At 41.3% G+C, this 26,229-nt stretch overlaps 1 protein-coding gene across 4 annotated transcripts in view; it reads left to right on the forward strand.

Moving 5' to 3' along the window:
- LOC121277066 (AP-3 complex subunit sigma-1) overlaps positions 1 to 26,229 on the forward strand; it is a 77,343-nt gene that overhangs the window by 46,566 nt on the left and 4,548 nt on the right. For 2 of the 4 annotated variants that reach the window (XM_041186000.1, XM_041186001.1), the window contains one exon: positions 9,863 to 9,970. The exons of 1 other annotated variant lie outside the window; for it this stretch is intronic. In XM_041186000.1, coding sequence (XP_041041934.1) covers positions 9,863 to 9,970 — 108 coding nt within the window. Of the gene's footprint in view, positions 1 to 9,862; positions 9,971 to 25,743; positions 25,803 to 26,229 lie in introns of all 4 variants that reach the window. One more of the 4 variants, XM_041186002.1, reaches the window with a different exon arrangement.

The raw sequence follows: 26,229 nt of genomic DNA on the forward strand, positions 1-26,229 counted from the left end.
TTCATATGCACCTCCAAGGTTTTCAAAATTTGCAACTGACAGCTAAGAGTACTTCTCCTTCAAAGGGACAAAGAATTCGGATTGGGAAAACCTTCTGTGTAAAAAATGCATTGAACAAACACAAAGAAATGTTTACTTGCAGTGGTCACCACTATATGAACACAGTGTGATATGTGAGAAATCTGTTTTGAGTGTCTGTTTCTCTCTTCTCCTCCCTTGCTTAATTGAATAAACTTCCTGAAGTTTATAGAACACAAAACATAAGCTGGAAACAGACATTTAATCAAAACATTAGCTTTTTTCCTGACTCAGCACATGCACGTGTGGTTGCACACGCTCAAACACGCACAACCCTTATTCGCCCAGTGTTATAAAAAACATTAAAGAAAATTTTGTACGAATTAAGCTTCTGAAATGTGGCCCCTAGCTTTTTTTCAAATAGTTATGAAAACCTAGAATAGAATTTTTTTTAGAAGTTAAAGGAAAATTATCCTATCAATACAGTTGGTACTGATGACATTGCCTACAGTTCACATGCTCAGACCGTACAATCCAAAATCGGCTTAAAGTGGCATTAGCCAAAAGAGTTATTTCGAAATGTGTTTTTCCCTTCCCATTTATGTAAATTTTCTGATGATTGACTCTAATTTCCTGAAACTAACTTTTAACTGAAGAAATGCATTCGTCAAGTCCAAACCCAGGCTTTTGGAAGAAGTGGACGCCTTCAAGAAAAACGCTTCAATAAAAAAATTCAATCGATAAACACAATCACATTTTGAAACTTTTTAAAAAAATTTTTCAATCCTTAGTTTGGACATTAAGAATTTTGAGGAAAAAATAGCAGATGAGACTTTTCAGTAAGTATTTTAGTGATTGTTGTGGGAACCAGTGGCCAAGCTGCATGGACACAGGATAATGTACTCTTAGTATAAAATAGTAGTTATTGTGTAAATACCCATCATATCCATAACAATACGTACAGGAGTAGTGGACACTGTGGGTATTTAGAATCATAGAAAGTTTATGGCACAGGAAGAGGCCACTTGGCCCATCGTTTCTGTGCCAGTTTATGACCCTTTGATGCAATGCATGCTCCATGTACTGAATTTACTTTGGCGGTTGATTACAAAACAGCTTAATCAGTTTGAAAGTAAAGCTACCATTCATATATATCTGAATTTCCAAATTAAATTAATCTTGAAATTTGATTCTTTTATACTTATTGTACGTCTGCGTATAAATATATATTTAATTTTAATGTGATTTTTAAACTATTTTTCTTCAGCTTTTGTGCTTTGTTATGACACTACCTTGACTTGGGCTTTTTAATTATACTCTTAATGGCACTTGTATAATAGGATTTATAATTGTAATATTATTGCTGTAGCTTTGAGAATATTTTTAGATTATTGGAAACTTCGCAGAGAACTGCAAAACCAACTCACTCTTTCTCGGTCCCACACTCCCGCCCCCACACCCCCACCCGCGCCCTTGCGCTCTGGTCCTGCACCTGCGCTTTGCCCTGTTCAGTGCTGCCCGCACTAGCACTCTCCACGCCCCCCCCCCCACACCCACGCTCTGTGCCCCCTGCACCTGTGCTCTGGCTCCCACTCCCTCGCCCCATGACCTGGGGCTCGGCTTCACAGTGGCTCTCTGCCGGACCTCGCAGCCAGTCTCTCCTTCCTGGGACCCCGTTCCTCGCAGCCAGGCTCTCATCCCCAGGACCCCAGCACTTCGCTCCGCCGGGCTCTGCTTGGAAGTGCCGGAGTGGAGGTGGGAGCCGCACTTAATATCAATGGGAGCCACCACTGGCTCACAGGCCATGCAATGAAGAGCCCTGGTCTGTACCCTCCAGAGTTTCTATACAATCTGACTCCAATGAGCATGCCACACCCGTCGCATAAACTTAGACTCATGGGAGGAGCTGTTATAATGTTGCTGCAAACTTGAATTCTAAACCAAGGACTGTGTCATGGAAGAAGAATGGGAGTTAGATGCTAAAATTATAACAGGCAGATTTCAAGGAAATAGAGGGTTTATTCCTCAAATAATATTGAGCCCGTCAGATGTAAATCGACCTTTTTAGCTAAGGCATATCCAGTTCCATATTAGGCTTTCATATTCTAAGACCATAAACAAGTCACAAGGCCAGACTTTTAGCACAATTTGTATTTGTATTCCTAGGCCTGTTTTCACACGTGGATAGCTTTATGCATTTTTTTTCCTGTTTCGATCCTGTTAAAGTCTTTGATGAAAGAATAACTAGAAATTCTATATTTAAAGTACTGATGCTATAAAGACCTGAGGATGCAGGAGTGTGGGACAGAGAGAGTGAGGGCATGTGTGTATGGGAGATCCCTTTGTAGCCAGGAAACGGGTCTGCTCCTTCAGGAGTGAGCCAATCCTGACAGCGGCCTCCACCTGGGAAGGCGCCACCTAGCATTTTGATGTAGCTGGCTACAAAGGGCACCCACCATCGCAATAGGATGTGGTGTACAGGAGTGCATCACCAGCTCCTCAGGAGAGAGAAATTAGCCCACTGCATTGCCCCAGAAAGAACAGTGTACTTTGCTTTTTGGTTAATGCCTTTTCTTTCTTTGTGTTACTGCAAGCAGGAGTGAATCAGGCAATGGCCTCTGTTATAGTAGTCAATGTGGCTCTCACATTGTAGGTTTTTTGTAAAGTGGCCCTTGCTTAAAAAATAGCGAAGATTGCTGGTCTAGATTGTTATTTTTTTTTCTATAGAATCAAGGCTTATGTATTCTTCTAATACGCCTGACAACTTTTCTATAACTATTCCTTTCAATTCTAGTGAATTTTCATTTTTAGCACAGAGAATCTTTTAAAAAAATTCACATCAAATAATTGTTCATGCTATTTTGCCACATTTAACCAGCCTTCAGTGCCAAACCCTCCCTCCCCCATCCCATCCCTCGTGGAAAACATCTTCCACTATTTTTGTTCTCCACCAATATTTGGAAACTGCATGTGTGTCACAAGCTCCTGTTCTCACAACCCCACATGCCTCCATGTGTGGCAGGCACCACCCACTAAATATGCCTACCAACAAATACACACATTACACCAACCAATAAAAACAGCCGAGACAGACAAAATCTGAGTATTCTTCCAGATTCTCTGCTAGTTCTGTTTTCTGCAGAGACTCTCGCAAGAGAATCTAATTCGAGGGAAAAATTAATTTTAATTATATAAAAATACCAATGAACCTTGAACAGTTCACCTTCTCAATTTAGATGTAGTTACAAAAATGTATTTGTCCCCTTCCCATTTATGGAAGTATCCTGATATTTGACTTGTTTCCTGACACCAACTTCCAATTGAAGGAATTTATTCATTAAATAGTCACATCTTAGATGCTTTAAGCACACACTGATCTCTTGATTTTGAAACAGATGTTTGGTGGCAGCATGGAAACAATGCATTTTTTAGTGACATTTAGAATGCTGAATGGTAGCTGTGGACAGTATTCGCAGTTCATGGTGTTCATTCACAAGGACTATGCAAATGTCAAGTTTCAAGTTTCCTCCAAAACATGAAATTCAGGAATTGCTCAAAGTGAGTGGTGACTCTCAGATTGCATCCAAGCATAATATTCAGGATTGTGCAGTAGTTCAAATGAATGCAGTTCACCTTTATCATGTGTGATTGCAGTGAGTGAAGTATTTCTATTTTGTTTTCTGCCCTTAGTTACAGGGAAGTCACAATTTTGGCCCATAACTTCTCAGCTCTGGAGAGTTGTACCCCAAAGGTGGTGTGTTGGGGAACCCTTGCCCCCTGAAGTCCCTCCATATGGATTGCATAGCAATTGTCTGGGAAGTTCGAATTTGGGTTGGACAATTGTCCTGCAATGGGAATCATCCGAAACTTTGATTTAAATTGCAGAATTCAGATGGTTTTGACTGTCTTACATCTATAGTTACTCCGAAAAAGGTGAATTAAAACCAGTTCTAACTTCTGGGTAACTATAGTACTGACACACCCTAACCCCGCCATGGGACTCTCCATAACACGCCTGATTCCCCCCCCCACAAACCCAAACTGCCTCGTGACCCCCCCACCCTCCCATGGCACTCCCGGTGACCCTACCCCCCCCCCCCCCGCCCCCCAAAATGGCACTCCCCATGAACCCACCACCCCACCCACCCCCCACGGCACACCCCGTGACAATTGCTCCCTCCCCCATTGACCACCCCGGCCCACCCTTTCGCCAAACCTTAAACATTTACATTCTACCTGGCTTCTCAAAGTGACTGGACCTTTAAACCTACTTGTTTTATGACAGTTGTGTTGTAAAAAAGGGGGAGTGGGTTCTTTACTTCTGATTCAGTTTCTCTTGGCACAAGGCCTTGGCAACGCACTGCACTGCACCTTTCTCACCTGGCCCAAATCAGTAGATCGGGTGAGAAAGGTGCGGCTGCATTTCAGGGTAAATAACTAGGAGCGGATTGGCAATCCGACTGTAATTGCCACTCCATAGAAGGAATGTTTGTTATGCAAGCACTTGTTGTAATGTTTGCTGGGTTTGGGCAGTTAAAAGTTTGTGCACGATTAGAAGAGACTAAGTTTGTAGGACTGGAGAGTGCCTCCAAAATTGCCGCTGATTGGGTCCCTGGTGATTGTGGTGATAGACTTGGCCTGCACCAGTTAGACCCTAAAATCAATTCACAAGAATATGCATGCATCTTTTTTTATTTTTGTTCTACCTACTTTGCATTTTTGTTCTAATTTTTGCTTCCGATTTTAGAATTAATTGATACACATTTTATATGATAGTTTTCCAGTATGATTAGCCTCGCTTTGACTAAAATTGCACCTTGGATGAGAGACTTTAGTTGTGTGCAGAAACTAGAGAAGCTAGAATTGTTCTCCTTAGAGCAGACAAGGTTACTGAGATATTTAATAGAGATGTCTAAATTTTAGCGAGATACCATTTTAGAGAGATAGACAAGGAGGGCGACCAAAAGCTTAAGTGATTAAGGTGGGTTTTAAATAAGGCCTTAAAGGAGAAACGAAGGTGGAGGGACTTGAAGATATTATACCTGAATGTGGAATCCAGGGAACTAAAGTTTGCTAATGGTAGGCAAAGAGAGGGGAATGCACAGGTCAGGGTCAATGGAAGAGACAATTTGTGCAGGGCTATTAGCCAATCACTGGAGCATATGACTTTTGTACCTGGCATCACACAAGCACTGAAATTCATACATGATTTTGCTCAATTGTGTGGTATGCAGGATGTCTTTTTGGACTGATGGACTGATGGCAGCATTCTGTTAGTGGAAAATACCCCTCCAGTGTAGCCATAATGTGTATTTTGTCCGGTGAAGTAGGCTTGAGATAGACGGTAGTGGAGAATCCATTGGCACATTTCTCAATTAGCACACCAAAGAAAGGGAGTTCGTTACTGCTTCTCGAGAGTGAATTTGAGCACAGGATGGAGGGCATTAAGATGTGTAAGGAAATCCTTGCAAGTGACTGTAGGGGTAGAATGGGGGCTGGGGTTTGGAAGGTCTGCTGTAGGAGGAAAGCAGCGGAGCGGGGTTTCAGCAGGCCTGGGTTGGGTAAGAGGGAAGAGGGAGCAGCGGAGTCTGTGCCTGATGCATAGGTGTGTTCTTTTTTTCTCCAAAGACTTTGGAACAGTGGCTGCAGGGGATGTAAATGAAGATGTCAAAACTGGAAATCCCCAAGTTAGTGAGGTAGCTTCTGCACTATGTATTACGATGATTTGTCAATTTAAAAGAGAGTGAGATGTTTAAACTTGTGCACAGGAAGAGAAGGTGTGAAGGTTGATGACTTATGATCTCCAGCAAAACAAGGAAATTACTGAATTCTTTGCATAAGAAAGTCCAAAAGAGACATACATTTTTCTTTATTTGGTGAGATGTTGTACTGTAATTAGCTTTAAAATGCAAGATGTTGCAACACTTTATTGCAAAAAAAACTCTAAAGATGTAAGAATCTTTTTTAAACAATGCAACATGAGCATATTGAGAATCAAACATGCAGTTATTATAAAAAGTGTTATTCATTCACCAAATTACTTTTAGGAAATAGACTCAGAGGAACCTTATATAGATGAATTAGTGTTCTAAAATTAATTTGACAACTTGAACCTGCTGTTAATTCAAACTAGTACATTTTTTATAATGAGTTTTTCATTGGCTCAAGTCTGAAGGAGAGTTCTTGCAAAATATGAGAAAAATTAATTGACACGCTTTGACATGATACAACTAGCTACCCGGGAAGATGCAGTGAAGCCCGAGTCACAGCTGATTATAGTGAATCACTGCCAGGTTTTGGTCATAGTGACCTAGCCATGAAGGGGATTGTGGGACCCTAAGATTGCCTCAGTGTTACTGTAAGGCTATTGGAAAGGTCAGGCTGGTGACTGTGTTGGAGGGAGGCAGGGTTAGGAAGAGGGGTGTGAGAGTGTGGAGAAGGGCTGATTAAATGTGTGTAGGGGGGGTGCAGGGGCGAGTGGCTTCACTGACTCTTCTGTCACTAGGGAATATGAAGAGCTACATGAGTATGTAAAATAGTAAGACTTCTACACAGTACTTCAACAACGTATTTTCATTTTAAGACAATATTGTACTCTCACAGGCAGAATTTGTGTTTTTGTATTGTCTGCGCTTAAATCATTTTGTATATGAGCTGTGCGTGCTTTTACCCTCTGAGTGGTTGTCCCATTTTGAATAATTCCAGCAGTAAGCTATATTGAGTTTTGAAATAAAGAAGGTTATTTATTATCCCACACTTGCCCCAGAGATTTAAAAACGCAACACCCTTCGCACACTACCACTCGCGCACAGGTTAGATACGGATGAAAAAAATTGCAGCTACAAAAGTTGGGATTATTTCAGTCTCTTTCATAGCAGGCATATAGATTCTCAGATGAGTTCAGGCTTTGGCTGGAGCGAAGGTCTTAAAAAGCAGAGGATTCTCATTAAGCTGTGAAGCTTCTTGTAGTTGAATTGCCAGGAGGTTGGTTCTTAGATGAACTTGAAGTTGGAACAGGTTGGAGGGAGTCCTTTTCCCACTTTCAAGGTATGGCTGTTTATTACCTTGGCTGCTTGGTTGACTGCAACTGGTTCGATGACTTTCTGCTAATCTGTCTGCAGAGTTTGAAAGCAGGCAACAAAACTTGTCTTATCCACGTGACCTAGTACAAGTCCAAAGTCCTTTTTCAAATAGGGTGATGTGTTGGGCCGATAGACGTTCTGGGTTGTGCCTTTTCTTACTTTGAGAGTTTAACACTGCCAAGGTCTTTGTGTCTGGAAGAGGGGCTATCACAATTCAATTAAAGGTCGATGGGATCCGTTTCACATTCGCCTAATACCCATTAAGTTTCAATATCCCTGGTGGAACATGGAAGATGAGTTGTCTGTAAACCCCATTGTTTGTAGGTTTTGGTCCATCCTTTAAGCAGTGAGATGTGTGAATCTCATAAGTGGTTGTGAAATCCCTTTACTTAGGTCCATATTTAATCAGGTATTGGTCATGGACTCTACTGTTCACAGTACAAATGCTAAAAGCCACATGGTATGCTGCAGCCATCTTAACACCTTTTATGTTCACTTTTTTAAAATATAGCTTTAAAATGTCCTAATTTCTCCATTAGGCATGACAATACATTGATTTATAATGTGAATTTTAATAATTATATACTGAATGTTATTGGTTTTCTTTATTCTTTCATGGGATATGTGCATCACTGGCAAAGCCTGCATTTGTTGCCCATCCCTAATTGCCCTTCAGCCAAATGGCTTGCTAGGCTACTTCAGAGGGCAATTAAGAGCCAACCACATTGCTGTGGGTCTGGAGTCACATGTAGACCAGACCTAGTGAGGACGGCAGATTTCCTTCTCTAAACGGCTTTAGTGATCCAGATGGATCCTTACAACAATCAATTATAGTTGTCATGGTCACTATTACTGGGATTATTTTTTTAATCCAGATTTATTAATTAATTGAATTTAAATTCCATCAGCTGCTGTGGTGGGATTTGAACCCAGGTCCCCAGAGCATTAACCTTGCCCTCTGGAATACTGGTTCAGTGAGAATGCCAATACACCACCACCTTCCCGTAATTGCTTTGTTATTGTTTTGGTGGCGTCTGGGGTCATGTTAATTGTCAAAAGTGTTACACACTTATATATTTGTCCATTTGGCGTGGCCATCGCTGGCAAGGCCAGCATTTGTTGCTCAAATGCTAATTGCCCCTGAGAAGGTGGTAGTGAATTAAAATGGGGTCACATTTGAAAATAGTTTGTGAAGCACTGCCCTAGTCTTTGATTTGCTTAACATGTACATTAGCACTGCTAGTCCTTTGGTTCGCTTCGCATGTACGTTAGCACTGCCATAGCCCTTTGCTTTGCTTCGCATAAACATAATCCAGCATGATCATGTTTTGTTGTTAGTATGAACTTCATCCTGTATTACATGCGCCAACTGCATTGAATGCTGAGGTCACTTTGATAATGTGATACAAGTGCATTGGTCCACGGTCTTTATGGTGATAGATAGTAAACGAAGGGAAAACTAATGGTTCTACCCAGTTGAAGTCTAATAATTTCACCTATTTGAAGTTGCCTAGAAGCATGTGTATTCACTGCAGATAATAAAAAGTACTATAATTACATGGTTCCTGGTCACACATGATTTTCAGATCTTTTTTGTCTTTGGTCATTCTGATCTCTGACTTTAGAAGTTCATTTAAAAAAAAACCTAAGCTTAAAATTTGCCTAGATGATAGGTTTTGGCTAAATCAAAATGTTGCCCTATGTTTTTCAGCATTATGAAGTATTTTGGTAAATGCCAAAAAAAGGTATTTTCAAAGCCAATTATGTATACAGTAAACTCAATCTGGTTTCTGTCATATATCCAAGCCTGAGTTCCTGGACAAAATAAAATTTCCCACACTTGCCCAACTGTGTGGTACTTTATTAGATGAGCTCCTTTTTGGCTTGGTAAATACTGAAAATGCTTGAAAACTGCACAATTATCTACGGGAAGAGAAACATAGATGGGGTTATAACATTTTGAGTCAATGACCTTTTGCCAGAACTGACACTTAAGTGTTCCTGTGTTTTTTTTTCTCTTGTGGTATCATAAAATGATCTTGGCATTCTTCCTTTTATTTAGGAAGTGTGACCCATCAATCTCCATGACCTTCATTTGGTGCATGGCATAGGAGAGTGTCTGTGCAAGTTGGGAATGCTGCAAGTGCAAAAAATTCAAACTTCTTCAAAAATTCCAAGAAATTACAACTGTCGAAAACTTAAAGGTCTTTGTATCCAGTCTCTTCCATTATTTCTTCCAAACATCCTCAATATCCTAGCTGTTTGGAAAGGTGGAGTTCACCAAACAGAAGTCATTAGAAGTTCTGAAGAAGAGTCATACGGACTCAATGTTAACTCTATCTTTCTCTCCACAGATGCTGTCAGACCTGCTGAATTTCTCCAGCAATTTTTGTTTTTGTTTCAGAAGTCAATACGAGTTGTGCCAAAGGATATTTTTTTATCTTTAATACTGGTTAATATCTGCCTTACCCAGGCCTTTGTACTGAAAGGGGAATTGCCCTTTCTTAGTCAAGTCCAAAAATCAGGCCTTACATAGTTGGTCTTTTTTTAAAATAAAATGTACTTTATGAAAGTCTGCTAAAGGTATCTTTTACTCTTGCAGAAAGTTTATGCTGCCTGCCTGCCATTATTTTGTTTACCAGAGGTATTATGATGCAGATTGTTCCCAAGTCTATATGACAAATATAGTTTTGACACTTGTCAAAGATATCGTAAACTTTTTTGTATATTCCTGTACTTAATGTGATTTTGATTTTTTAAAGGTTCACAATATTTTGGCAGAAATGGTAATGGGAGGAATGGTTTTAGAGACCAATATGAATGAAATAGTAACTCAGATTGATGCTCAGAACAAAATGGAAAAATCTGAGGTAAGAGTCTTGCATCTTGTCGGAAATACCTTTATCTTGCATGGTTGTGGATCCTGCATGTTTCTTGTGCCTTCTGTTGTAGCTTATTCTTTAGTGCCAACAGCCAGCTTGCTTCATGTGCTAAGCAAAGCTATTGAATGACAATTTGGGTAGTTTTGCTGTGTAAACAGATCAACAGCAGTGATGATGCATTGTAAGATGCCTACTTATCAGTGGGAACATTACAGTGCAATATGCACAATTTGATGATAAAGCTTTAGGTGTGCAAGTTTTGGCGATATTGAAGTCAAAAGCTGCATGAATGAATTTGCATGTACATTAACCTAGAAACTTGAAGGCCTTGACAAATTAATCTTATAAAGGCTGTAAGTTTAAGGGCAAAGTAGAAGTGTATTGAGCATAAATGATTGTTGAAAGAGAAATGCCATGATCAACTTTTATCAACTTTTCTAGGATGATCCCGCTTTAAAATAGCTTTCCATTTGATACTTAATGTTTGCCAAGTTAGTTGGTCTTAACCTTGACAACATTTGTAGTTTACTTCAGTGCTCTGGCTTAAGGAGGAAAAAAATCGGCCAAGGCTAGCGCTCCAGATTGCTTTCAGTAACCCATACAGGATGAGAAGGTGGCATAGTGGCAATTTTGCTGGACTAGAAATCCAGAGACCCAGCCTAATGTTCTGGGGACATGGATTCAAATCCCACCACAGCAGCTGTTAGAATTTGAATTCAGTTAATAAATCTGGAACATAAAGCTAGTCTTGGTAATGGTGACCACAAAACTATCATCAGTTGTTGTAAAAATCCACTTGGTTCACTAATGCCCTTTAGGGAAGCAAGTCTGCTATCCTTACCTGGTCTGGTCTACATGTGACTCCAGATCTGCAGAAATGTGTTTGACTCATAACTGCTCTCTGAACTGGCCTAGCAAGCCATTCAATTCAAAGTCAATTGGCAACAAATAGGCAACAAATCCTGGCCTCGTCAGCGACAACCACATCCCATGAAAGAATAAAGATCAAAAAAATGGTGAGTGTGTGTGTGTGAGCTAAAACATGATGCTCACCATGATCAGAAAACCTGTTGACATTCACTGTTGAGACTCAGGCATGAATAATGTTCACTTGGGCAAGATGCTGTCGGGTGTCTACTGCTTGTGGAACAGTTTTTTTGAATGAAATTCCTCTTCAAAGAGTTTTACTACTTAAGGACAGAATTTTTAAAAAATATACATTTTCCCATTTTGGTTTTTTAAAGTGAAGTTTTTTTCAATGTGCATAAAAATAGCTTGTCTGTTTATCTTTTTATTAGTACAGGTACTGCTGTCAATTGCAAACAATTGTAACTATATTTGCAAAGCAAAAGACTGAAATGTACACTCTCACTTCAATACAAATGTTTACAGCGTGGGAGGCCATTTAGCTCATTGTGTTTATGTTAACTCTTTGCTAGAACAATCCAACACTAATCCCACTGCACTCTCTTCTACCCATAGCTCTGCCTTTCTCTGCATGTAGCCTGGTCTCTTAAATTGCGTAACAGGCTGCCTCAGCATCTGACTGAGAAAGATATTTCTCTCTTAAACTGATTGATCTGTGTGTCCTCCACATTTTCAGTCTTCATTTCACATTCCCATCAAATTGCAATTTTCATATTTGTTGCCTAAATGGGGGAAAAATAGGGACTAAGTGAGAAAAAGACAAGTAGCACAACTTTAACATTTTAGTTTTCAAATATGATCCTTCCATTAACAATTTTTTTAAAGAAATATGGTTAATACGCAGTTTATTAAAAACGTTTGGTGTAAGATGTAAAAATAAGGTTTCAGTAGAGCAGGTTTCAATAAAAAAAAACCATGCATTGGAAACGGGGTTATTTGTTTATTTTATTGTTCCAAAGGCCAATGGATTGACCTAACAATCCAACTAATTATATTAAAGTAATAAAGCCCCTCACATATTTAGTAGCTTGGAAGCAGCATGTTAGAGTAGGAGCATGGTTGTGGGACTACATGCTTGATTTCTTCCTTCCAGCTAGCCAAGTCTGTAATCTCATGCATATTGCCCTGGAATGACCAAAGTCCAGCCATCTCCCCCAGAGAGGTGGGAACATTTTATTACTTCGTTACTTTGGCATAATTAGTTAAGATTGTTAGATCAATTCGTTGGCCAGTGAGCAACAAAATAAATAAACTCCAGTGACCACCACAAGTTTATTTTTATCGAAATCTGCTCTACTGAAACTTTGTTTGGACATCTTACATTTTTCTTGAACTGCTTTTATGTACTCCTGACGATCATTTCAGATTGGCGTTGATAAAAATGAGAGGAAAGCCAATCAACAGTTTTCCCATGTAGCCATTGGAAACGTGTGGTTCATGGGAAAGATTAGAAGATAAATACCATTTAAATACCTCTTTTAAAAAGAAAATAATTGTTCCAAGATGGTTACTTAATATGTGCTTTAGGTTGTACCGCTGTTCCCGAGTCATGTAAAAATCATTGATTTTCTTAGGCCTTTGGGCATTTAAATTTTTGTATGCTGATTAACATAGTGATGCATTCTCACATACAGTATACTGGACTTCTTTTACCCTAGGTTGAGATGGTGAGGTGGTGGTAGTGTGGAGTATATTCTTAAGTTTCCTTATATTTCATATGTGGCTTTCTGTAACTTTTATGAACTATTTAATTTAAACTTCCCCTCAATACTCTAGAGTGCACGTTGTTACTATACTGTGGAGGTTGGGGCTACTCCAATTGGAGCAATGCTAGCTAAGATAATGCAGGGTGTTTCCTCCCTAGATGATCAGTGTCAAATATCTGTTTAGTCTCATTGTCATTGAATCAGTTGAGGACCCTTCAGCACAAACGCTGCACCCTAGCAGTAGAATGCAGGAATGGCAGCAGGAATAAATGTTGCAACTCCAGACTCCCCAAGAACCTGTTATAATGGCCTCTCAAACTTTCTGCACTTCTGCAGACAACTTGCACTAATCAACCGTTGTCAGTTTCCTTGACCTGGTGATTGTAAGTGGTATGGATTAAATTACAGACTCTGCTACCTTCTTCCCAGCTGACAACTATAACAGTTTTTGTGGTAACTGGTCATGCATGACCTTGCTTAGACTGAAGGTCATTCACACTTTCCTCATGGATTGTAGCAAAGATTTTCATCTTCCATGCACTCTATAGAACTTGTCTGATCTTCGTTCCATTGAAAACCGAGCAGAATAAAAATCACCTGGCTTCTATAAAGAATTAAACTTGCCCCACAAGATTACAATTTGGCTGGTGAGAATACTGATTTGAACCTTTTATCTCCTTTTGTTAGCTTGACAGCTAGTTTTGACTCCCAGCACATTAGTGAACATTTTCTTGACTTGAACTAAAATTAGATCTTGGAAACAGTTTGTCATTAGTTTGACCTGATGAGATTTACTATTGCTGCCACCTACCAATGTCTTCAATGTTTGCTGGGCCTGAGCTTCCGTCCAGCTCAGAAATATGCTTGGCATTCATTTCAGCCTGTCACCTAGCTATCGATGGCATGAGAGAATATTGTGGAGCCATAGTGAAACAGTTATTTAGCAAATAAATCTCAACTACAGCCCCATTCTTCTCGACAGAGGTCACTCCATTAGCCAATGTTGACAGTTATAACTACCAAAATAGACTGAGTGGACTAGGGCTCTTTTCCTCTAGAAAAGAGAAGGCCAAGGGGCTGGATTTAATGCAGTCCATTGCAGTGGGAAATATGGGTGGCTCTTATGATAAAAGAGTAAAGAAAAATCATTTTTAGCAGTTAACAAAAGTGTTAAGTTTCAAAAGCCAGGCCCACTCAGCCATGGGAAAGGCTGCATGTCAGTCTCCCGGCAGCGGGAAGACCTCCTGCGATTAAGTTTGAGGCAGGAACAGGCTCATTGGGGGAAATTTGCCCGCTCGCGGCAGGTTGTCAAATAAGCTCATTATTGAACCAATTAACAACAATTATCCCTGTGTCTGATCAAGGAACCCAACATTGGACAGGGCGGTGGCTGCTGAAAGCCATCCCCCAGTCCTTGCCTTCAACAACCCTCGCCACCTCTTTCCCACAAACCCCTCCCCACGACCCCCATCCTACACTCACTCACCTGTGGTTTGGTTTCCTTGGCGATCCTAGGCCTCCCCCGGATGCATTACTGGCAGCAGCCACTGCCGCTGACAGTGGAGAGCTGCTGGCCACTGGTTAGACGGAAGCTTGTGGAAAGCGGGATTTCCACGCCTGGGTCCTCAATCACAGGGAAAGCCCCACCAGCCGGGGCTCCCCCTTGGGAGCGATACGGGTTTCCCACCGGTTCTCCAACTGGTGGGCTGAGCCCATGTCAGTTACATTAAATTCTGTCCAGCGTCTTTAACATTATGGAGGTGTTTGATAGGATAGAGAAAGAGAATATGCATCCACTTCTGGGGAAGTTCAAAACCCAAAAATATCTGAAAGCCATGGATAAATCTGATAAATAATTCAAGAGAAGCTTCTTTACCCAGAAAGTGGTTGGAATGTGGAACTTGCTGCCACTAGGGGTGGTTAAGGCAAATAGCATGTATGTCTTTAGGAAGCTAGTGCAATTAGGAGCATAGAATAAGTGTGTAAGGTATTAGATAAAGTAGTATGGGAAGAGACTTGGGCATAAAACACCAGCAGCGACCAATTGGGCCAATGGCCTCTTTCTGTACTGCAAATTCTGCTACTATAGATTATTTTTGTAAGTTGCCATGCATGCTCTTTCACTTTCTTCCTTAAAATTAGTTTAAATCTTCCTACAAAACAGGGCATTTGTTCAGTACTTCAGATCCTAAAATATAATTTCAAGCTCAATTGCTCTTTGAAACAAAGAGCTGAGAAATTCTCTGAAGACGCAATGCTTACAGCATGGAAATATATGCCACATGATGTGATGGAAATATATGCCACATGATGGGACTCGGTTACTATGTTTCAAAGCCTTAAAGCAAAATGGTCAGAGTGGTTGAGAAGTGATTTCAGGGTTCTGCAGTGAATTTCCTTTTACTATTAACTCAGATCGATAAGGAAAATCTCCTCTGATCATCAAAGCCAGAGGTTTGTCGTACATTGGCCTCTCATATCTGTGCTAGCTCTCTTCTAAAGCAGTGTAAATCTAATTTCATTGCCCTGCTCCCTTCCTAACTTCCATGTGAAGCTTTCCATGCTTTTTGCATTCAGAAATCGCAAGCCCTTTGCCAACAATCCACCTGCAACCAGAGGAAATGGTTTAACCTTATCCTGTTATAACTTTTCATAATTTTAAGAGTTTCTGTTAAATCTGTTATCCTTCTCTGCTCCAGTGGAAACAGTCCTAGTATCTACAGTTGCCTCAAACTGTAGCTTCCCATCCCTGATGATATGCTGGTGAATATACACTGGCCTTAAGGTATTTGCATAATGGATCACTCAGCTCTACATGTCGCCCTGCAACTGGTCTCTCCATTACCTTTTATAAACTGTGTTAGGTCTTTGCTCTTGGATTCAATTTATAAAACCCAATTTATAAGGGACCTTTTGTGAGCTATGTTTGTTCAGTGTCAAACCAGCTTTTGGTAAATTTTTGTTCATAGTACTAATCTATTTGAAATGAAAGACAATTTAATGCAAAAATGACAAGCACACTCAGGCCACAGAACTGAAAATATTGACACTTTTCTGAAGTGTTTTATTGAATTGAGGCCTGTCATTGGGATAGAGTACAATGAGTTCTTCTGCATATCGATAGCAATGCTATATTTATGTGCTAGTTTGACATTGCGAGCTTATTCACCAATGTGACACTCAAGGAAGCCAGGCATTTGTACCACATCATTGTATAACGATAATTGAGACCCACCCTGGTACATTCTTCATGATGAAGCCTCAACCAATTAGCACCCTTTTATCATGCAATATAAATTTTTGCTTCCTTTGAAATTTGACATTCTCGCATCTGTCTTGATGAGTGCAAGACAAAAGCTTTGACAACATGCCTCTCTCTTTTTCAGCAATACTCAAATTCTTCTCCATAAGTAACCCATGTTGTATTAAGCTGGGAGCTCTTGATCTTGATATTGGATGTCAAAAATGAAAAAAACCCTGGCATTCTCCAACATTGAAATTATTCACCTCAACAAGCAGCAAAGAGTTTTCCAAAAACTCTGATTTTGCCTGTTGATGCTTAGTTGCCCAACCCCTATGGAGAATAAACTATGCTCAAAAGAATGAGGAATATTGTGCCAGATGTTGGTAAACTGATGACTCTCCATATATGATAAAATGGGTATTATATGGATTAAATGCTCTTTTAAAAACTTGACATTTTAGCTGAGGCTTAATGAACTGCTTTAATGTCTCAATCTGCATTGGAATAGATCAACGATACTAATTGTTCCCGCTTCATGTTTAATAGCTTCATTTTTATCAGCCGACGAAGATTGTACCAAACATCCTATGCAAATATTTTTATATTAATTTTAGTATCCCTATCTAATTCTTGCTCTCCTTTAAATGGGGATGGGGATGGAGGAGGGTGTTCAAGATCTAAAGTTGTTGAATTCAATATTCAGTCCGGAAGGCTGTAAAGTGCCTAGTCGGAAGATGAGGTGCTGTTCCTCCACTTCCTAGGCACTTTACAGCCTTCCGGACTGAATATTGAATTCAACAACTTTAGGTCTTGAACTCTCTCCTCCATCCCCACCCCCTTTCTGTTTCTTCCCCCTTCCTTTTGTTTTTTCCAATAATTTACATAGATTTTACTGTTCCCACCTATTTCCATTATTTTCAAATCTTTTATGTCCCCCCACCTCCACTAGAGCTGTACCTTGAGTGCCCTACCATCCATTCTTAATTAGCACATTCGTTTAGATAATATCACCAACTTCAACACCTCTGTGTTCTTTTGTCTGTGACATCTTTTGATTATCTGCTCCTATCACTGTTTGCTTGTCCTTACAACCCCCCCCCCCACCCTTCCACTTTTCACCCCCACCCAACCCCCCACCTTAAACCAGCTTAAATTTCACCCCTCTCCTTGGATTCACCTAGTTCTGTTGAAGGGTCATGAGGACTCGAAACGTCAACTCTTTTCTTCTCCGCCGATGCTGTCAGACCTGAGTTTTTCCAGGTAATTCTGTTTTTGTTTTGAATTTCCAGCATCCACAGTTTTTTGTTTTTATCTCTGTGTTGAAAACTCAAGGAATTGCCCATAATTATCCTCTCTTCCTTAGAATAAGTGGTGGTGCCAGAAGACTGGAGAAATGCAAATGTTGCAGCCTTTATCAGAAAGGTGTAAAAAAAAAGCCCAGCAACTGCAGGCCAGTCAGTTTGATCTCAGTGGTGGCAAAGTTTCTAGACACGATAATTCGGGACATGATTAATAGTCACTTGGGCAAATACTGGTTAATTAAGGAAAGACAGCACAGATTTGTAAAGGGCAAGTTGTGTTTAACTAAGATAAAAGCAAAACACTGCCGATGTTGGAAATCTGAAACAAAAACAAAAATTGCTGGAAAACTCAGCAGGTCTGACAGTATCTGTGGAGAGAAAGACAGAGTTAACGTTTCGAGTCCGTATGGCTCTTCTTCAGAACTAAAGAGAGGTAGATATGTGGTGAAATATATACTGTTTAAGGGGGTGGGACAGGTGAAGCTGGATAAGAAGGCCAGTGATAGGTGGAGGCAAAGGAGAGATTGCAAAAGATGTCATAAGCAAAAGGTCGAAGGGGTGTTGATGGTGGTGATGCTAGCTAAAGGAGGTGCTAATGGTGACATTACGAGTAGAAAGCAGGATGAGCAAGTGACAGACGGCCCTAGTGGGGTGGGGGGGGGGTGGCGGGGGGAGAGGGTGGTGTGGGGGGGAAAAAGATCGAAATAGGCTAAAAGATGGGGATAAAACAATGAATGGAAATAAATTTTAAAAGTAACAATAGAAATAGGTGGGAAAAAAATGGACATCCAATCCCTCTACACCTCCATCCCCCATCAGGATGGTCTGAAGGCTCTCCACTTCTTCCTTGAACAGAGGCCTGAACATTCCCCTTCCACCACCTCTCCTCCATCTGGCTGAACTTGTTCTCTCACTGAACAATTAAAAAATAACTGTTGGAAAAAGGGGATCAAAAAGGGGTGAGGATGGAGGAGAGAGTTCATGATCTGAAGTTGTTGAACCCGCTGTTTAGTCCGGATGGCTGTAGGGTGCCTAATCGGATGATGAGGCGCTGTCTCTCCAGTTTGTGTTGAGCTTCACTGGAACATTGCAGCAGGCCGAGGATGGACATGTGGGCCTGAGAGCAGGGTGGAGTGTTGAAATGACAAGTGACAGGAAGGTCTGGGTCATGCTTGCGGACAGACCGAAGGTGTTCCGCAAAGCAGTCACCCAGTCTGCGTTTGGTCTGTCCAGTGTAGGGGAGACTGCATTGGGAGCAGCGAATGCAGTGGACTAAATTGAGGGAAGCGCAAGTGAAGCGCTGCTTCACCTGAAAGGGGTGTTTGGACCCTTGGAGGGGGGAAGTAAAGGGGCAGGTGTTGCACCTGCTGCGATTGCATGGGAAGGTGCTGTGGGAGGGGGTTGAGGTGTAGGGGCTGATGGAGGAATGGACCATGGTGTCCCGGAGGGAACGATCCCTACAGAATGCCAACAGTGGGGGTTGAAGGGAAAGATGTGTTTGGTGGTGGCATCATGCTGGAGTTGGTGGAAATGGCGGAGGATGATCTTTTGAATGCAGAGGTTAGTGGGGTGAAAAGTTAGGACAAGGGGGACCCTATCATGGTTCTGGGGGGAAGAGGAAGGTGTGAGGGCAGAGGCGCGGGAGATGCATCTAATACGGTTGATGGCCCTGTCAACCACCGTGGGTGGGAAACTTCGGTTAAGGAAGAAGGAATACAGGTCAGAAACACTGTTTTGGAAAGTGGCATCATCGGAACTGATGCGGTGGAGGCGAAGGAACTGAGAGAATGGGATGAAGTCCTTACTGGCAGCAGGGCGTGAGGAGTTGTAGTCAAGATAGCTGCGGGAGTTGGTGGGCTTATAATGAATATTGGTGGACAGTCTATCACCAGAAAGTGAGGTCAAGGAAGGGAACAAAAGTGTCAGTGATGGACCACGTGAAAGTGATGGAGAGGTGGAAATTGGAAGCAAAATTAATAAATTTTTCCAGGTCCAGACGAGAGTGAGAAGTGGCACTGAAACAATCATCGATGTACCGGAGAAAGAGTTGCAGGAGGGGGCCTGAATAGGACTGGAACTAGGAATGTTCCACATACCCCATAAAGAGACAGGCATAACTGGGGCCCCATGCGGGTACCCATAGCCACACCTTTTATTTGGAAGAAGTGAGATGAGTTTAAGGAGAAATTGTTCAGTGTGAGAACAAGTTCAGCCAGACGGAGGAGAGGTGGTGGAAGGGGAATGTTCGGGCCTCTGTTCAAGGAAGAAGTGGAGAGCCCTCAGACCATCCTGGTGGGAGATGGAGGTGTAGAGGGATTGGATGTCCATGGTGAAGAGGCGATTGGGGCCAGCGAACAGGAAATTGTTGATATGATGTAGGGCATCGGAGGAATCGCGGATGTAGATGGGAAGAGACTAGACAAGGGGAGGGAGAATGGAGTCAAGATAGCAAGAAATGAGTTCCGTGGGGCAGGAATAGGCCGACACGATTGGTCCACCGGGACAGCCCTGTTTGTGGATTTTGGGGAGGAGGTAGAAGCGGACCATCCGAGGTTGGGAGACTGAGATTGGAAGCTGTGGAAGGAAGATCTCCAGAGGAGATGAGGTTAGTGACAGTCCGGGAAACAACAGCTTGATGTTCGGTGGTGGGGTCTTGGCCCAGGGGGAGGTAGGAGGAAGTGTCTGCGAGTTGGCGCTCAGCCTTTGTGAGGTAGAGATCAGTACGCCAGACAACAACAGCACCACAATTGTCAGAGGGTTTGATAATGAAGTCAGGGTTGGACCTGAGAGAATGGAATTCGGCAAGTTCAGAAGGAGACAGGTTAGAGTAGGTGAGAGGAGCAGAGAAATTGAGACGGCCGATGTCACGCTGACATTCTCAATGAAAAGATCAAGAGCAGGTAAGAGGCCAGAGGGAGGGGTTCAGGTGGAGGGAGAATACTGGAGGTGGGTGAAAGGACCTGTTGAACGGTGGAGAGGACTCCTGCCCAAAGAAGTGAGCACAGAGACGACGGCGGCGGAAGAAGAGTTCAGCATCGTGCCGAGCCCGAAATTTATTAAGGTAAGGGGATAAGGGTATAAAGCTGAGCCCTTTGCTGAATACTGAACGTTCAGCATCAGAAAGGGGAAGGTCAAGGGGTACAGTGAATACATGGCCGGGGCTGGGATTAGAAGACGAGATGGGGTCAGAGGGACGGGAAGAGGTGGAGGGTCCTGGGTGGGTGTTGGTATCAATGAGTTGTTGGAGCTTTTGTTCCTTAGCACCTGAAAGAAGGAGGCAAAGTTTCTTGTTAAGGTGTCGGATGAGATGAAGAATAAAATGACACTGGGGGTAAGGACAGCTTAGAGATAAGGTCATGCTGCTGGGGGAGAGGTCGAGTGCGTTCATGTAGTGGTGCATGGCATGTGTTTAACTAACTTGCTTGAGTTTTTTGACGTAACCGGGAGGGTTGATGAGGATAATGATGTTGGTGTGGTGTACATGGACTTCCTAGAAGGCATTTGATGAAGTGCCACACAACAGACTTGTGAACAAAGTTAGAACGCATGGAATATAAGAGACAGTAGCAACATGGATATGAAATTGGCTGAGTGACAGGAAACAGAGCAGTGGTTAATAAATGTTTTTAAATGGAGGAAGGTTTGTAGTGGAGTTCCCCAGGGTCGGTGTTGGGACTCTTGCTCTTCCTGATAGACCTTAGTGTACAGGGCGCAACTTCACAATTTGCGGATGATGCAAAACCTGGATGCATTGTGAACTGTGAAGAGGATAATGTAGAACCCCAAAAGAGCATAAGTGGAATGGGCAGACAAGTGCCTGATGAAATGTATTGCAGAGAAGTGTGAAGTAAATCATTTGGTTGGAAAAATGCAAACAAACAATATAAAATAAAGGTACAATTCTAAAGGGCATGCAGAAGCAGGGGGAACTGGGTGTATATGTGCGCAAATCAATGAAGGTAGCAGGACAGGTTGAGAGCGCAGTTAATAAAGCATACCGCATCCTAGGTTTTATTAATAGGGGCATAAGTATGAAAGCAAGAAAGTTATGTTAAACTTGTACAAAATACTGGTTCAGCCTCAATTGGAGTGTTGCTTCCAATTCTGGGCACCACACTTTAGGAAAGATGTGGAGACATTAGAGAGAGTACAGAAATGATTCATGAGAATAGTTGCAGGGATGAGAACCCCAGTTACGTAGATAGATTGGAAAATTGGGGGTGTTTTCTTGGAGAAGAGAAGGTTGTGAGGATGGTGTATTCAAAAGCGAGAGCAGTCTGGGCAGTGTAGAGAGGGTAAAAACTTCCCACTGGTGGAAGGATCTAGAACAAGAGGGCACAGATTTAATGTGATTGACAAAGGAAGCAATGGCGGCATGAGGAGAAACTTTTTCATACGCAGTGAATGATTAGGATCTGGAATGAACTGCCTTAGTGTATGGTGGAGGCAGGTTTAGTTGAAAAATTGGACTGTATCTGCAAAGGAAGCATGTGCAGGACTACAGGGAGAAGGCAGGAGAATGGCACTAGGTAAATTGCTCCTATGGAGAGCTGGTGCAGACACAACAGGCTGAATGGTCTCCTTCTGTGCTGTAACAATTCTGTGATATTCTCACATAGGGATGAAAATGGGAAACTGAAAACATAATACATATGGATTTTTTTTTTGTTTTGTATAATGTTAGCAGTAACAGGTTTTAAACTCTGTGCAACTATACAAAAAAGAAGTTGCTGTAAATCTGAACCAAAACAGCGTGAAACACTCAAGTTCAGGCAGCATGTGTAGAGAGCATAGAGGGGTTAACGTTTGAGGTAATTTTGCCTTTATCCAAAATGCTACACAAAACCCCATAGGAAAAAGTTCCTAACAAGGAATGGACTACGTATAAACTGAATAATTAGACAGGTCGTAGAAAGGAACAATGTATAAATGTATTGATCAGCAGTCTTTCTTATTCTCAACATTTTCAACCCCAGGTTGTGTTTACCATAGGAACCCTGCTGCAGTGTGAATCGTATATGGCAGTTTATGGCAGGTCAAAGCCGCTGTCCTGTCCCGTATTGCTCAGGAACACATGAGCTATTGTATTGGTGAACATCATCTGTTTATTGATATATCCTGGCTGCTGCTGTTCACATGGGAGCAAGCGGATGTCCTGAAGCATGGACAATTAATTGAATTATTCAATCTGGTTCAGCGTCCATTAAAATTAAGTTCTAGAATGTTTGTTTTTAAAAGAAGTTTTCCCATGACCATGCAGGAAGCTTTTTTTCTTTACATAGTTGTAGAGAAAGACAAATTACACATGGAAATTACTCACTAGTGTATTCTTATGCTACCTCGCAAATAGCTCCAATCAGCATACAGCTGAAATTCTTGGCCTACAAAAAGGCTTTATAGAATGGTTTCAATTTGTGTGAAATATGGTGACACATTGAAGTAGAAGCGGCGAGGATAGTTAGAATCCTAGCCATTCTCTGTTATTTATGTGATCTTTGGAAACTACTGCATGGCTTGTCTCCATTCTGCATCTTCCCTACACTAAATTTCACAAAACAGATGCTTTAAAAACTTTGTCTTTTAGCAAATGTACATTGTTTAAAATCTGTAGTTTAACTTTGTTCAAAAGTGTTAGCTTGCAAGGAAGCTGAGCTAGTGCCCCACAGAGGTTTTTTAAGTTTATTCTATGTTACATTTGCACACCAGCTCCTATTTTAATGGGACGCTTTGGAACATTATGTTGCAACCATGAATCATTCTCACTTGATGTCACATGTTTACTGGTCATAGCAGAACAAGAAAATCAGAGATTCTATCAGATATTCACTGTATCTAGGAACTCCTGACATCTACTTCCATGGCAGCTTCTTTCTAACATGCAACAGATTTATTGCCAGTGCAAAGTCAAAACCACTTTCTACCAATACTGAACTTGTAGTGTAAATCAGCAACTAGGACCCAGGCTACCCTGAAGTGAAGCAGAATGAGACTACCTCTTCTAGATCGGAGCCTGATGCCAAATTAAGACTGCATTGACATTGTAACAGCAGTGTTTGGGCAAAATCAAACGCTTCACGCTGAATCTAAAGCAGGGGCATGAATGCATCCTAAGAAGGGAGCAAGAAGCTTGCATTGCATCGTTGACATCCTCAGGATGTGCCAAGCACTTCATAGGCAATTGCAGTGGTATCACTTGAGGCATTTATTCGACATGATAGCCAATTTGCACACAACCAAGTACCATTAACAGATGAATTATCACTTGCTCTGTCTTCAGTGGTGTTGATGGGATGCATATTGACCTGACATCAGGAAAAAACTATTCTGTTCTGCAAAAAAGTGCTATACCTTTGCCTTCCATTAAACAGAGATACATAGAAAGTACAGCGCAGAAACAGTGTTGGTGTTTATCCTTCACACAAGCCATAGTCCAAATTTACTGAACCTGCACTGTTCCCATTTACCTATTTCACCTATTCTTGAATGTTGATGTAATCTCTGCTTCAATCACTCAATACTTCAGAAAATATAAGTTGCTTTTGCTTCTGCTGTGAATGTCAAGTTGAGGTTACTTGGTGGATTGTTAAGTGGCTCATATAAATTGCTCGCTCCTTCAGGAACCAGTTAATGTCACTGTGCATAGAAAAATTACTATGTTTGAATGGACTGTTCTGACATAAATTCTATATATAAATCTCTTGAAAATTATTTAATCTCTCTGGCAGAGAAAACTGCCCCTAATGGGCACTTTCATTGGTGAAAGGGGAGTGACATCTGTTCAGAGATCCATTTGTTGTCCACTTTATTGCCAAAAAGGCTCCAGACTTAGAAAGGATGCAGCAAAAGTGGAGTGGGGGCATGGTGGGGAGGAAAATGGAAAAAGGAAATAATTGGAATTTTAAACATTATCACACGCAAAATGGTTGCATATAACTGGCTATTTGGAAACTTTGCTGCCTAGAGTGCTCACACAGGCTCCAACATAGCTTAAGTTGCCAGCAGAGAGCCACCCTTGGTCTGTATGTATTGACCTCCATGCTCATCTGCCAAAGTTCTGCTTTTTATTTGTACACTAGGGCTGACCATCAATTCTACTTCACTGTTTTTTCCAAGGTTGCATACAACAGTGTCCAGGATAATCCAGGGAAATGGTCACCATAAATATTGATTCTTAGCTGTAGTATGATGTTAAGTTCCACTAACATAATAACTTTAGTACTTCACAAATGTACACTGGCCAAGTTACCATAGTCAGTTTTAAGATGTGAAGCATCAGGATTCATGGGTGCAACCAGCTTACAACAAGATCAACTGCCTTATCAGCAAGTAAATACAGGTGAGTGCTACATATATGGGCTGTGTTCCTCAGACTGGGGGTATGATGTAAAAGCAGTTTGCGAGTGATTCAAGAGTTCATTACAATAAAGTAATTATTGACGCACATAATTTTGAGACAGATGTAGGAAATTTACATTAAAAACGCCTTGGTAATATTTTTATGACATTCTTGCTGTTTTGGGGGAGTCACTGGGCAGGCACAGTAATTCTTCCATTTGGTGATTTACTCGTGTGGCTAGTTGTTCAAATTGACCAGAATGCTCTGAAATTTGTTCTGGCTGGAGTGAATCAGTTATTACTGTACTTGCTGCCCATTGTGAAGTGCTTCTGGTATTTGTTACACTAACGAAACAAAATGCAGCAACTGAAGTGGTTTACTTCTGAGTGTTTACTTAAATATTTCTGGGTAACTGATTTCTGGTAGAAAATAGACAACTTTAAGTTCTTGAGGTTTACCCATTGAAGAGGAACAGGGATGTGAAATGGTAATCTGAACTCTTTCTTGCTGATATTTTAGCACTTACATGAACTTATCTTTGCTCTCTAATCACTCATCCAGCATTCTATAAATATGCTTATATGTTCCCCAGTAACTTGTTCTGCTACAGTGTACTGTAGCTGGTGGGTATTCTAAAGGTATTATGTCTTACAGTATACAGACATGATAAAAATTGCAGCAGGTTTCAGACTCTTTTCGGTAAAATACCGTAGGTAGGTGCTGAATGGAGTTAAAAGGTGTCCTGCCCATTCCCTAATGATTGTTGGTAAATGTAATATACAGCCCAGGAAAGTGCCAGGTTCAATCCCTTCCTAGTTTGTGCTGTTGGCTGACCTCTAAATGGATCCTAAAGTTGTCTTTGGCATTTCTGGGCTGGGTGGGGAGAAAAAAATGATTACGTTTACCACTCCTGATTGCTATTCAGCGACCTTGATTGGAAAATGTTCACACGGACATCAGGCAGGATGTTAAATTTATTCTGAGTGAATGGTCAACTGGCACTTGTTGGATCACATTCAAAAAAAAAGCTTTGCTTCTTGGATGAGGTACTGGGGCAGCTGATGCCATAGCCCAGCATTGGTTAATGCCTTCTTCGAGAAAACCAAGTCTCAGGTTGTGGTAGAGCAATTCATTCTCCACAATTTGTTCATAACAAAAGATGCATTTTATCCCCGTCAGTCGTCTTGAAATCTTCACTTTCCAAAACTTATGACCTTTCTAGCTATTTCCATTCTTCTCTCTTACAGACCTTTATCTTTCAGTCTCCCAGACAGGACAGATAGATACTGTTACTGTAATCTCTCAGGTACAGCAGCCTTTAAATGGCCCACCATAATTCCTTTTCTTGTTGTTCACAGCTAGAAAGCAAAATGATGTCATCAGAGTAATGGGCCACTTGTGGGGGAACCATGGGAAGACAGCTTCTTATCTTATGCCTCTTGGTAGGGATGTTATGAGGTTCAGATGCTAAATTCTCAAGATGACCTTAATTCTTCCTATAGGTTTCTCCTCATTTTGTTCTCCTACTTGCAGACTTCATTTTGTTTTCTCTTTCTAGTAATTGCATGCATGCAATATAACCTGTAGCATACATAATCAAACTAGCAACATGAATCTTTCTCAGCTGTCATGAGTTTCATCCATTCATTACCTAATAGTTGTCTCCTAAGAAAATTAGAAGGGATTGGAATAACTTGTAGTCCTCATTAACAATGCTTTCTCACCCATCTGTA

Source organism: Carcharodon carcharias, chromosome 4, assembly GCF_017639515.1.
Source record: "Carcharodon carcharias isolate sCarCar2 chromosome 4, sCarCar2.pri, whole genome shotgun sequence".
Taxonomy (NCBI): domain Eukaryota; kingdom Metazoa; phylum Chordata; class Chondrichthyes; order Lamniformes; family Lamnidae; genus Carcharodon; species Carcharodon carcharias.